The following is a 14161-nucleotide window of genomic DNA, read 5'->3' on the forward strand; positions in this document are numbered from 1 at the left end:
AAAAATGTATACATGCACATATTTATCTCCATATACGCGCACACACATATTTTATACGTACACGTAAATTTTGAAATGCATGCACCTTCGACCCAAATGGTACACCATAAACTACAAGGTACCACCTTGGGCTTTTGAGAATAGTTGGTAAAAATAATTATATTGATGGTTCAACCTCAGACAAGAGTATCCGTATTTATTAGTATTTTAAACAATAAAACAACGCTTGTTTCTATAATGAAGGTTTGTGTTCTTACAATTGCTCACATGACGTGAAAATATTTGATAATATTTGAAATTAAATCTATATATATTTCTGGAGGCACTGGCCGCGATTAAACATAATAAAAGCGGACTCGGTTTGACTGAGCTCATCCTTAGATGAAGTGAAGCGTGCAACACCCTTTACGTCTTCTGTGTGAACTCATATAACAACGAGACGCTATTACTTAAATGTTACGACAGCAGCCTTTAAGTGCCGTGCGGCGGTTGTAGAAATATCGCCCCGTACTTGGACTCTTACTGATAATATTTCTTGTACTGGGATTATGTGACACTGAGTGTGCATTCAACGTTTTTCGCTTACGCCGGTGGCAGGCTGTGCGAGGGGTGTAACTCATTTGCTATTATTTTACATCGTTTCAGTCTTTAAGTACATGTTACCAAAGGAGAGATTTATAGATTTGACGTTATTTTTTTAAAAACCCACATTTGTCTACTTTCAGGATTCAACGGCACAGATCTTGATGATATATATGCTGACTATTATCTGAACTATCCTCCACTACCACCAACATCTCTTGAAAATTTTGTCAAATACTTCTACATGATTGTGTTTCCCTATTTCTTACTGACTGGTACCATTGGAAACATTCTGGGCACGGTCATTATGCGTAGATACAGTCACAATGTGTGGTCAACATGTATGTACATGTCTCTTGTATTTCCTATGGACTTGATACAACTGTATGTTGAATGTGGAAATGACTGGCTAAGCAAACTGTATAAGGATGAATACAACCTGAGCAAAGAGATTCTTCTCTTATCAAATGCGGTCTGTAAAGTGTACACTTTTGTCTATAATTTCATTTTAAGCCAATCTGAGTGGATCAGAGTTGCCATAGGGATAGAAACAGCCATTGCAATTACAAAACCAAATTGGATTTACACAATGTGTACAAGGGAAAGGGCCAGTGCAATCGCGCTGTTCATCTCCGTACTTCTAATCAGTATAAACCTCCATTTCTTCTGGACACATGGTCTCATAAAACCTGGAGAGGATCCATCAATTAAACAGTTTTACTGTACATACATAAATGAATTATCCAACAGTTTCCGTGATTATATCTGGCCTATAATAAATCTCTGCATCGAGGACGCCATCCCACTGCTCGTCAATGTCATCTGTATTACAATATCGATACCTAGCCTTGCTGCTAAACGGGAACCCGATGCACAACAGGACACGTTTCTTGAGAAGTACTTCCTCGACGTGAAAGCGCTTTGTGAATTAAAAGTGGCCGCCTTCGTTACCTGTATAGTGACGGTTTTATACCTTGTTTCCAATATTATTCTAAAAGCCCTAATTTACGAACTACTTGAAATAGAATACGAGCAAAGTATGATAACAAAAACGTGCGTGGTAGTTTTTACATATGTTATTTTGAGTCACAAGTTTTGGATTTTTTACATTTCATGTGAAAAATTTCGTCAAGACGTTAAGGAGATGGGCAGATCAATGTGCAGACCATTCAGAAGAAAGACTGGTAAAACATACACACAGGCACCAACGCTCAGTGACAAAACGCCAGAAGCAACGGCTTCTTGGCAAGAATCAGAAACCTCCTTTTCGAAAGGAGCTCAAGGAACTTACAAAGCCACTACCTGAGTAGAAAAACTTGATCAAAATGTCTGAATATATTCAGATACGTTCAAGCAATCTCAACAGAATTTAATGTAACACACTGAACAGCACTATTTTATCACTTAAATAAGAATACATGTAACTATGAATGATTATAAAGGGATCAAGAATTTAAATGTAAAATGACATTATGGCATTATGATTAACATGACGTTAAGTATAATTATACAAACGAAATTTTTGAAACAAGTAAAAGCAAACGCCGAGCTTTCTGTAAATATGACATAAGTCATGCCAACTGAGCACATGTTTGCTAGCTTTTGATAGTGAACAGATCATGATTAAATTATTACGTTCAAGTATATGATGCTAATTTAATAAAAATGGTAACGTCACAGAAAAGCTGTATCACGATCAGCATCAATGCGCGGATATTTCTTACATCTCGAGGCCTATGCTAGCTACATTTATGATAGGATCTCATTCAGTTTAATATCTAGTTATAGATTTTTTTTAATACCACACATCTTTACCATAAAAAGAATAAACTAGAGAGGTCACAAGGTTTTTTCTATTTTTAGACCTACTGACCTAGTTTTTGACCCCACATGACCCAGTTTTGAACCTGACTTAGATATCATCAAGATGAACATTCTGACCAATATTCATGAAGATCTCATGAAAAATATGGCCTCTAAAGTCCACAAGGTTTTTCTATTTTTAGATCTACTGACTAGTTTTTAACCCCACTACCCAGTTTTGAACTTGACCAGATATCTTCAAGGTAAACATTCTGACCAATTTTCATGAAGATCCATTGAAAAATATGCGCTCTAGAGAGGTCACAAGGTTTTCCTATTTTTAAGACCTACGACCTAGTTTTGACCGCACATGACCCATTTCAAACTCGACCTAATATCATCAAGGTGAATATTCTGACCAATTTTCATGAAGATCCATTGAAAATATGGCCACTAGAGAAGGTCACAAGGTTTTCATTTTTAGATCTACTGACCTAGTTATTGACCCCACAAGACCCAGTTTCGAACTTGACCTAGATATCATCAAGGTGAACATTCAGACCAATATTCATGAAGATCTCAAGAAAAATAAAGGGCCTCTAAGAGGTCACAAGGTTATCTATTTTAATCTACTGACCTAGTTTTTAACCCCACGTGACCCAGTTTCGAACTTGACCTAATGATCATCAAGATGAACATTCTGACCAATTTCATGAAGACGCATTGAGAAATATGGTCCTCTAGAGAGGTCAACAAGGTTTTTTCTATTTTTAGACCTAATACCTAGTTTTTTGACCCTACTGACCCAGTTTCGAAACTTGACCTAGATATCATCAAGATAAACATTCTGACCAATATTCATGAAGATCCATGAAAAAATTGGCCTCGAAGAGGTCACAAGGTTTTTCTATTTTAGACCTACTGACCTAGTTTTTTAGACCCCACGTGACCCAGTTTCGAACTTGACCTAGATATCATCAAGGTGAACATTCTGACCATTTTTCCCTGAAGATCTTTGAAATATATGGCCTCTAGAGAGTCACATAGTTTTTTCTATTTTAGACCTACTGACCTAGTTTTTCGACGCACGTGACCCAGTTTCGAAACTTGACCTAGATATCATCAAGAAGAACATTCTGACCAACTTTCATAAAGATCCCATGAAAAATGTGACCTCTAGAGTGGTCACAAGCAAAAGTTTACGGACGCACGGACGCACGGACGGACGACGGACGACGGACACCGCGCTATCACAAAAGCTCACCTTGTCACTTTGTGACAGGTGAGCTAAAAACAATAACAAATGAAAAGCTTCTTTATTTCATAAAGAAAGTAAGTCTGTTTGACTTATAATTAAGTCACTACGACAATGTGGCTTAACGAACAAAGGGTTCACCAAGGTTTTTTTTCACCTGGAGAAGATTCACTATCTCCAGGAAGCCAGAAGGAGTTATAAGAAAATCATCTTGGTTAAACGATCAGTCAGTTCAGCAAAGTATTGACGTCTTTGAATGGAAAATGTGAAAGGTGATGTTAACATTCTAGTCCTATATTAATCAGTCCTGGAGACATACAAGTCTATGTTTTATTTCGTTGGTAATTTATTTCAGATGTGCGTTTGCTACCAAAATAAACTTCTGCATCAGAGTTCAAGGCATGCGCCAGAGTAAGCTAAAATTCTAAGCCTTAATTTTCTTACAAAGATAATATTTGTAATCTATTGCTCGTAACTATATTAGTGAGACATCACAATATTTCAATAACCAAACTTTATAAGTATTCTTTTACAAAAATGTATTAACAAAACTGAAATCCATTATCATATTTACGTATAATTCGACTTCTAAAACAATCATAACATAAATGGCAACAGTAGACTAGTTTGCTTAGCCATATTGGTGGTGCTTTTTCCAATGATAACGGCTTAAATATATAATCCATATTGCCAATGCCTCTTGTAATCAGGCAGGACTGTGTCACGTATTTTTGATAAACATAGCATGCTGTGAAAATGTAACCAGGCAATTCTTACATTCTACAGGATAACAAAATACACAGTAAATAATCTTGCCATGCACACATTTTCTATCAAGGGAATAAATACTGGTCAACATGATGGAACATTTCAGAAATGAGTTGCAAATAGATTCATTTCCAAGACAAGAATTAACGACCAAGAGTCCACCAGGGAACATACTTTATATCCAGTCTGGTCTGATATTACATGTAATCTCTTCCAATCAGAGACATATGGTTATATTCTCATAACTGACTGTTCAACTTTTGACTTCTATTAAGATTGTATATCTCGCTCAATAAGTATACTGATATTAACGAGATTTATTTGTCTGTGGCAATGTGTTGGTCGAATTCGACCAGGGCAGTTCAATACCTGACTTTCTGCTTACAATTATATACGCCCTTTGTCAGTCCGATTAGTCCTTACCCTGCTAAATTTCTATAATGAACTTGTCCATCTCTCCATTTGGACAGTAACATTAACTGTTAAAAGGGGTCCATACCAAAAAGATACTGACTGAATGGCGAACAGTGCAGGTCATGATCAGACTGCACGAATGTGCAGGCTGATCATGATCTGCACTGGTCGCAAAGCCAGAATCAGTCGTGTCCAGCATGAAAAGTGTTAAATGTCATGCGTAATGGCATTAACTATGCCACCTTCGGGACTCCCACTTGCTAAATTCATTGTTAAAACCTGAAATCAGTCTCGGCATATTCAGAAAATTCAGAGCATAAATCTTACAGAGGAACTGCGTATATTTGTTTTATATAGCATTTTATTCTCATTTAAAACAAGAAAAATCGCATTCAGATGCAAGAATTCTGCCAACTATTTGTTTGTTTGACTTTTCAATATGCTAACATTTACCCGACGCTATAGAGTTCCCGCATATGTTACAATTAAATTTTTCGTTGTTTTGAGTATCGTGTGAACGACAGATCAGCTACAAGAACATGAGATGTATGAAAATAGCAACGCCCAGGTGCAAAGGTACCTGAATGACCATCCATATACGCTTCCTACAATGTTGCAGCTATTCCATCCCCCGCGCGCGTCCCATCCAGTCCCTATTTTAAGTATGTATAGACAGAAATAAGCCACGTTACCGAAGTTTAAATTAATTATTTCTAGAAAATCTCTTTGTGGTTTTATGTACTTTTGTATCACCTTAAATATTAAAGCATTCACTTCATAGCACTGGCTCTCTATTCCCAAAAGCAAATGTGTGTTGTTAAAAAGTTCACGTCCTTGTAAACAAATAAAGGGCAGCGAAAAAAGAAATGTTCTGCATCTTAATAGGTATTTCCACAACAGCATCTGGGATAATCGCGTAAGTGACTGTGAAATAAATCTCCATTCAAACTGCTACACCTTTTCCTAATTCTAGCATGGTAGACCTTGAAAACACGTGGTTTAAACGTTACATTAAATTTACCTTTGAATGAAGATAAAGTATTCTGTCTACATCAATTTCGTTCCACAATTTGAAAATTTTTCTTTCAGATGACTTGTTAAGTCTCCATTTTTGGATTTGTAGACTCACTCTGGGAGAACTACGTTCCAACGTAAGTCATGTCTCAACGATATAATGTGACATATCTCAATGATTTCTGGTTACGGTATCGCTCAATGTGACACGGCTTACATTATTTTCATATATAGCAATTACTTTTATGATATTTACTTATGTCTTGACTTGAATATGTATTCAGATTCTAGAAGTAATCGCATAAATTTATCAAAACATTTAAATTTCAAAAACAGTTGTCTGTTATTTAGAAAATATAATCATTTTGCTATTTTCCAGAATAAAACAAATACACTACATTTTTCAACAGCAGTACTTACTGACAGTCAACGATCGATTAAAGGCAATACCAGTTATAATCTTAGAAATATATTACTGCAACTGCTTTATCATAAACAGGCAATATTTATTTAATATCATGTTCCTCATTCTAACCGATGATGTTACTAACTCTAAACGCGACATAGGTAAGCGTTACTGACACTCATCGAAGTCTTGCGCCTAAACATTACTGATATTCGAGTGAAATGTACCAGCAAGTCTGTGACTGAATATCAGATTTTGTTCAAAGTATGTACATATGTACTAGTATTTTTTTATCCGTTTCTTTTATTATCATTTGATGGTTTCCCCAAGATATCTTACTAGCAATATGTACGGGGTAGCCGCGGAGTTGGCTTATACTATTGCATGCGCACGCCTTAATTATTATTAAGTCTGTAAAACGATTCTTTTGAAGCACAGGACGCAACTAAGAAACCTGAAGTAAGCATGTAATCGTAGGTTATTAGATTTGTATCTAGGTATATGCACGCGTTCTGTAGCGGAAATAGAGAAATATTGCGCGAAAAGGCAGTGAGTACATACGTTTTTGGTTCTTAAGGTTTGCTTTTTATATTTTTATACACGAGCATTTTTGTGTTTTACATGTCATGCCTTTCTGTTTCCATTACGTGTGTAAGAGATTAACCTGGAGGGGATTACTTTTATTTACACTGTCCCGTGTCTTTGGAACATGGTAGGGGTAAGAGTGAGGTTGGGTGCGCACCATAAACCGGTTTAAGCTCCCCAGTGATGTTTTTGCCACTGACCGTTCCAAGGCGGTGCCCCACTGTGTTCCATTGTTTGTTCGTGTTGTCCTTATTCATTATATCAATGATAAAAAAGTTGTTCTTTGACCCAAGTGGAACTGAAAATGTCCTAGTTAAAAAACTTAAAAACATGACGACATCCATGAAACTGACGTCACAATTGACGACACGCACCCAAAATAAAACTAAAACGTCGATATTTATAGGTTATTGACTTTGCATGTGGATATAATGCACTTGTTCTGCAGCAGTAATATTGCGCAATCTTAGGAGCGAAAGAACAAGTGCATATATCCACATACAAAGTTGATAACGTTTTTATTACATACCTACTATCAAGTAATTACTTTATGTCTAAATTTTCTTTCTAGTACGAAAACAGGAAAAACACGAGAAGAATTTTTCCGAAAATCTAATAAACAAATCAAGCTGACGCGTATTCATATTTTCCACAAGTTGAAACGTCAAATAGATGTCGCAACGTGCGCGTGGACGTCATGGACATCACGCGATTCTTTCCATTTAAACGTTTAGAAAACATTACTCTCCGATATGAAAGCGTTGTCCGCAATAACATATGTACAGTTTAACATATGGGAGAGTGGTGCCTTTGAGTAATAATGGCCCTGCCAAGGTGATAATAGCTCGAGGGCTATTATTTATTTTTAGGGCCATTATCACTCAAAGACACCGTTCTCCCATCTATTTACCTGTTTATTACACGTGTATATAATCGTTTAAGAAGAGTTTAACGTGCATTTTTCATTTGTTCAAGCATTTACAGGTTTTTTTCAGTTTCTATACCATTTGGATAAGGGGCTACATGTTGTATAAAATCAAATGCCTTGATAGTTGTACTTTCTTACATAAAGCATAATTTAGGGTTGAAAAGAAAATCATATCATAAAGAATTGCTACTAAGTTAATATACGACTGGGTTGTGCTTTCTTGCCATAATGGCACGTCTAGTGTTATAATCACACAAGGGCTTTATTTCGAGGACTATTATTAAACTAGGTGTGCCATTGCGGCTAGAAGGCACAACCAGCCGTTTATTGACTTTTTTATCATATACGTTCACTTCATATTTATTTTGGTATTTTCATTTTATATATTTTCCAAACACCTAAAAGAATTATTTGTTTTGCTTTTTTATCAACAATGCCATCAATATTTGACAATCGATCTGATTCAGCGACCTTTCGATCGCCATAAATAATGTTGCTTCATGACGTCAACATCAAAACGCGCTGACGTTCTGGTTACCCGGGACCGTTACGGTTATGGCGCCAGAGGCGCACTGCGCCATTATGGATACATAAACAGAAGCCGTAATGACCGTTTTAAACGGCTTTTTGTTACTATTTATAGCAACATATATAATAAGGAAAAATATTGCACGATCGCAGTCCATTGAAACTCAATTGAAATAATTTTAGATACGTAATAAGGAAAAATACACCGGACTGGCCTTTCCGTCGACATTACCAATGCCTGCAAAACCCATCTGGCACCCCATGCGATGGCTCTCGTGCTGGTTATGACAACTTGTGCTGCTTTGATATTATATGGTATTGTATATGTGAACTTAGACATTATCATGTATCTTGAGACCTTCTCTTTGTCCTTTTTACATGTAGTATTTTTGTCCGTCTGAAATACGTTCATAAAACGATAAAACTAAAGTGGAACTTTGTTATTGTGCTTCACTTAAATGTAATGACGTCACTTCGGCTTACGGACGTTCATTTCCCGCGCTGTGGGTGCATGCTCTGCCATAAGAATGAGTACTGCAAATGAAGTGTTTCTAATTCCTTTTAAATTTCTGTTGTTATTTGTAAAATACGGCATGCAACAAAAATGATCTGTCAGAATGAAACGGTAATTTTTCGATATGCAAGAATAAATCCAGTTATGTGTTTACGATCTCGACAGAAATATCCGTCCTGAGGGCACTTGCGCCTGGTCCTTTGGGATCATGGAGTCCATTCAACACATATATAATAGAGTTCCGCTTAAGCCGGTGCTAGGGGGCGTAAGAAGTGTTGCACATTTCATTACCTCTCATGAACAGACTCAATCAAACCGAGTCTGCTATTATTCTTCTTCGTTGCATTCTTTGCTTCCAAAGTATCTTTTTACAGATTTTATTAACTATCACAACAGCAATCTTTAAGTGCCGTGTGGCGGCCGCTGTAAAAAGTCTCCCCGTACTTAGATTCAATATTGTTATATTTTCTGGTCCTTTGGGATCATGGAGTCCATTCAACACATATATAATAGAGTTCCGCTTAAGCCGGTGCTAGGGGGCGTGAGAGGTGTTGCACATTTCATTACCTCTCATGAACAGACTGAATCAAACCGAGTCTGCTATTATTCTTCTTCGTTGCATTCTTTGCTTCCAAAGGATCTTTTTACAGATTTTATTATATGGTTACGAGTTATGACGTCTAAGGTTTCTAATACATTTGCACGACGTAATAATAATTATTATATGCGGATAAAATGAGCAATACGCCTGCACATGGTGTCGAAAACATTTGTTACGAAATAGTTAATTTATGTGGAAAGTTCTTGGAGTAATGCTTTACTATCCTAATTATCTATACAGTATTGATTACCGGCGTACATTATCTAATAAGTGTAATTTTCTACAAGTTCAAATGGTAATTATGATGCTGAGACTTTGCAACACTGTATGTGAGACGTTGTCACATAATGTATGTTATCGTTGCGGCCTTGCAACATTTATGTTGCTTACATAAGTGTATCTGTAAGTAGTTCGTTGTATCTTGCAAAATGCTACAAATAGCTAATATATCTTCTACACCTCAAACTTATCTTTTCAGTTATGAAAACGTAAAATATATGCTTAATTGCACATAATAAGTGAATCAACAAGGTCATTCGAAGCGATACCGTAGCTTCATCGTTGAGGTATGTCACATGATATCGATGAGACTTGACTTACGTTGGAACGTAGTTCTCCCGGAGTGAGACTAAAGGCAGTTTTTGCATTGTTCTCTCATTTAATGTGACTCAGCCTATTTCTTTCAAAAGTAATTCGATTCAGACTGATCTAGTAAGTCCAGTAACAGTTCTTGCCGCGTTTTATTGTATTTTATCTAATAATTGTTTCTCATTTAGGGTACAGTAATCCCACACTATCGATGCATAATCTACAACTGGTCTTAGGTACGATATATATATTTGGTTAAAAGTTTTGGTTTAAACTTTAAGATAGGATAATGGAACCTGAAGGCGACATGTCGTCTTGTTAGTATGGATGTTTTTGCCAAGATACCTGAATATCCATGAAAGCACGATAGCTGCTAAGTAGGAAATTTTAAAGGTGGTTTAATCAGATTCTGCGCAAGTACGGCATTTGTTCGAAACTTCAACAATTTATTATTTACACTTATCTGTGTTCAATAAGTGCTTAACTCACGTTGACTTTCACTGGAGCTATTCATAAAAATCGACTTTCAAATCCTGGTTGTCCTACCAATTGTAATTTTATTATAAGTATTCATTTAATTATTGTTCTTGAATGCGACACACCATCTTGTTATAGTTAATGTTTATGACAAGTTATTTGAATATTCATTCATTCATAAAATTATAGGGCGGACAGAAAAATGTTATGGTGATAATTTGTGTAGATATTTCAAAATCCGATATGCCGCATACACAAACATAAGCGGACTCAAGAACGCACGCACACACTGACAACGGTAATACTATATGCCCCGTAATTTTAATGGCGGGGGAGGAGGAATAACATAATGTAGAGATATACATACATATGTGTAAATACAAGTACTCACAAAAAAGCATCAACTAACTGTCATTAACCAGAACTAAGATGCGGCTACAGAAGGACATTTTTTAGTTAATTGAGTGACAATATCTCTCGTCATACTTATTATGAGTAAAGACGAACACTTACGTTAAATATTAGCTCATTGTGACTTAATATTACCAAGACAGGACTGCAGAAGAACAGGTTTTTAATTAATGAAAGGGCAACAACTCCGTTCTTACTCATCTGATCTATAAACCACAGCTGTCCATAAGACATCGCGCTCGACTATTCAACAGCTTCAACATCAAACAAGACTTCTGTAACTGAGTTTAATAACAAATTTAAACGTTGTGATAACAACATGCATGAAAAACTTCAACAAAACTTTCTAAGTTAAAAAAGGGTCATAACTGAAATTAAAATCAACAAAGAGTTACCTACTTCAGTAGGTATGATGACTGACTGGGAAATTTCATGTGAAGAATCACTTAAATATATATTGTTGTTAATGAGATACTGCTTGACAGTTAGTTGCACGCAAAACATCAAATAAAACATTAATCAAATTTTCTAAGTCGAAAAAAAAAGGGTCATTATTTGAAATAAATTCAACCAAGCTGATTTATGTCAGTAAATGTGAAGACTGGGAAGCACTTTGTCAAGTTTCATTCTTTTACATGCAGTTGTTACTGATAGCTTGATAGTTGCATGCAAAACTTGAACCAACTTTTTTTTAGTTGAAAAAAGGCCATAAATTTTAAATGAATTCAATTATGAGTTGTCTAATTTGATTATTTCAGTACGATTGATGACTAGGAAGTCTTGTGAAAAAGTCCAATCAGACATATATGCAAGGGTTGCTGAGATAAGAACTTGCACGCAAAACCTTAACCGAGGTGTGACAGCGAAGCCGCCGCAAACGCCACGGTGAATAAAATAGTTCTTAATGTTCTTCGAGTAGTCCAGCTAAAAATGAAGGGTAGCAGTTCTAAGTGAATACAAACACAATAACCAAGTATCAACTCAGTGTGACTAAGATATCGCTGCGGGAGAAAAATGGACAAACGGACACAAAGATAATGCTAAAACAATATCCCTTGGCTTTTCGCAAAGGACAATAAGCTATGATTTATTTGCGTAAGTAGTGCGTGTTACAATTTTTTTCTGTCAGAGAATGATTAACTGGTCTGTTTTATTAGTAAATTTTCCCAAGTCTCCTAGTTACAAAAACTACTGCAAAATGAATACCGTCTAATTCATCATTTTATTCGTCTTAAATTCTGGACAAACGTAATGGGAAAGGAATTTACATTTTTGTCCTTAATTTCCTCCAACTGATTTTTCAAGAATCAATTGGTATGTGTCCTGTTAGTATTTGCGGTTAATTTCTTGAAAGAGATAAAGACGTTACTGAATTAAGATATTTCAAAGTTTGTTCAACATAAATCATTCTGCTCTACTTTCTGTTAAAACTGTTATGTGGCGGTACTGATATGAGTAAAAGGTAAGAATATTCTTTTAAAATAGAGTATCCTGTAGTTTACAACATTTTATCAAATTTTGAGGTTGGGTGAATGTCGGTGTGAATTTGGTTTCTGGAAACATATTTCCTGTCGTAAACCAGATTCGATCATACCGAGTCTGCTATTATTTTTTTTAGTTGCGTCCAATGATTTCAAAGTTTATTCTTACATAATTATACACCATGGTAAAAAAAAAACATATTCTGAGATAACACACAGATAAGACACTTCGTCTGACAACTGATTAACTACTGTACTGCTGACTGGTCTTTATCAGTCTCAGATATACCATCAATTGACTAATGCACTGCATGAAGGTTGAAAGGTATTTTTCTTTCTTTCTAATTAACATCTAAATATTCTCATAGGTTATTCATAGTCTCAGACAACTGCGATGTCATGATCCATCAGCATGTATTGCTAACAAATGTTGCAATACTTGTTACTTAAAACTCAAACAAAATATATTATTCCTGTCCAAATTTAACCCAAAATATATTAATTTATTCTGCCTTTTACATTTATGCACGTGTAAGAACATGACACCGACGTGCCTCAAGTTGTTACTAGCAGGACTATCCCTCTATCGAGTTGTTTGTCTATTATTATTATCAATATTGTAAGTAGTTTATCTTCAATTTTGTAAATTTATATTGTATCGCATATAATCAGAAACAAAATATTTAAGAGGAAGACGCCTTTTACCGGGGACTTGAAGTGTGAAATTTTAATAATGAGGCAAAAATTTGAAAAACAACAAAAGGCGGCCGTTCAATTTATACCCTTTACGCTTTGCAAATAACTACGAAGTTGTGCAGTGGTAATTTAAATGGCAATTGATGTCGAGAGAATCTTAATAACATTTTGATCTGAAGTACCTTGTTGTGTTCAATATCTGAGCAGGTCTTCATGTAAACAAACCATTAAATTATTGAATGAAAGCTACTCATGATAGTATAACTGATCATTTATATCAACAGCTTTTTAACGCTTCTATATCTCATATGAAATCAAAACGATTGAGTTAGCGATGCGTCCAAGGAAATATTTAAATTCAATTATTTATCAAGGCCTGAAATGCAATCTAAGTATAAGGATCCAGCGAAGAGAATATACCATTTTTCGATCCCTATTAATTATGGGAAGATAAACGAACAAACTAGCAATGCTAGAACCAAACGTCCATTGCATCAAAACGAAAAAAATGTTGAACAAAACAGAACTCCCCCTATATATTCATACACATGAAGAAGCAATGCTGATTTTTTAATTCAGGAATAATTTTCTCTCAAAGAAAACTTATTTATGCAGTTGATGCATACTTAACAGAATAATGAGAAAGCCGCTTAGATATAAGGATGTAAGTATCATAATCTTAAAACCTACGATTATTAAATTTAGTTCAAGAGAGCAGCATGGTTGCTAACGTGTCAAAACGGCGGTAACATGGTAACATGGTATAAACTTAAATACGAGGGTAAAGATTTTAATAAGGAGATCACGTGATGTATAAACGCTATTTCATTTATGCGCGTTTTTTTTTTATTTTTTTTTTTTTTTATTTTGATTTAACGTCGCATAGGTCATATGGCGACTTTGCAGCTTTAATGGTGGAGGAAGACCCCAGGTGCCACTCCGTGCATTATTTCATCACGAGCGGGCACCTGGGTAGAACCACCGACCTTCCGTAAGCCAGCTGGATGGCTTCCTCACATGAAGAATTCAACGCCCCGAGTGAAGTCAGCGACCTTAACCACTCGGCCACGGAGGCCCCTTTTTATGCGCGTTACGTGACAAAACGATTAC

The 14161-nt window shown here is 35.8% G+C and overlaps 2 protein-coding genes across 3 annotated transcripts in view; one reads left to right on the plus strand and one right to left on the minus strand.

The window, feature by feature from the left end:
- The window catches only part of LOC123549354 (uncharacterized), a 30672-nt gene extending 28266 nt beyond the window's left edge, over positions 1–2406 (plus strand). For both annotated transcript variants that reach the window (XM_045337380.2, XM_045337381.2), the window contains one exon: positions 726–2406. In XM_045337380.2, coding sequence (XP_045193315.2) covers positions 726–1888 — 1163 coding nt within the window. In that variant the 3' untranslated portion in view covers positions 1889–2406. The remainder of the gene's footprint in view (positions 1–725) is intronic.
- LOC123549353 (RAB11-binding protein RELCH homolog) overlaps positions 1–14161 on the minus strand; it is a 140844-nt gene that overhangs the window by 42512 nt on the left and 84171 nt on the right. The gene's annotated exons all lie outside the window — the stretch shown is intronic.

The sequence above is a fragment of the Mercenaria mercenaria genome, chromosome 6 (genome assembly GCF_021730395.1).
Source record: "Mercenaria mercenaria strain notata chromosome 6, MADL_Memer_1, whole genome shotgun sequence".
Taxonomy (NCBI): Eukaryota; Metazoa; Mollusca; class Bivalvia; order Venerida; family Veneridae; genus Mercenaria; species Mercenaria mercenaria.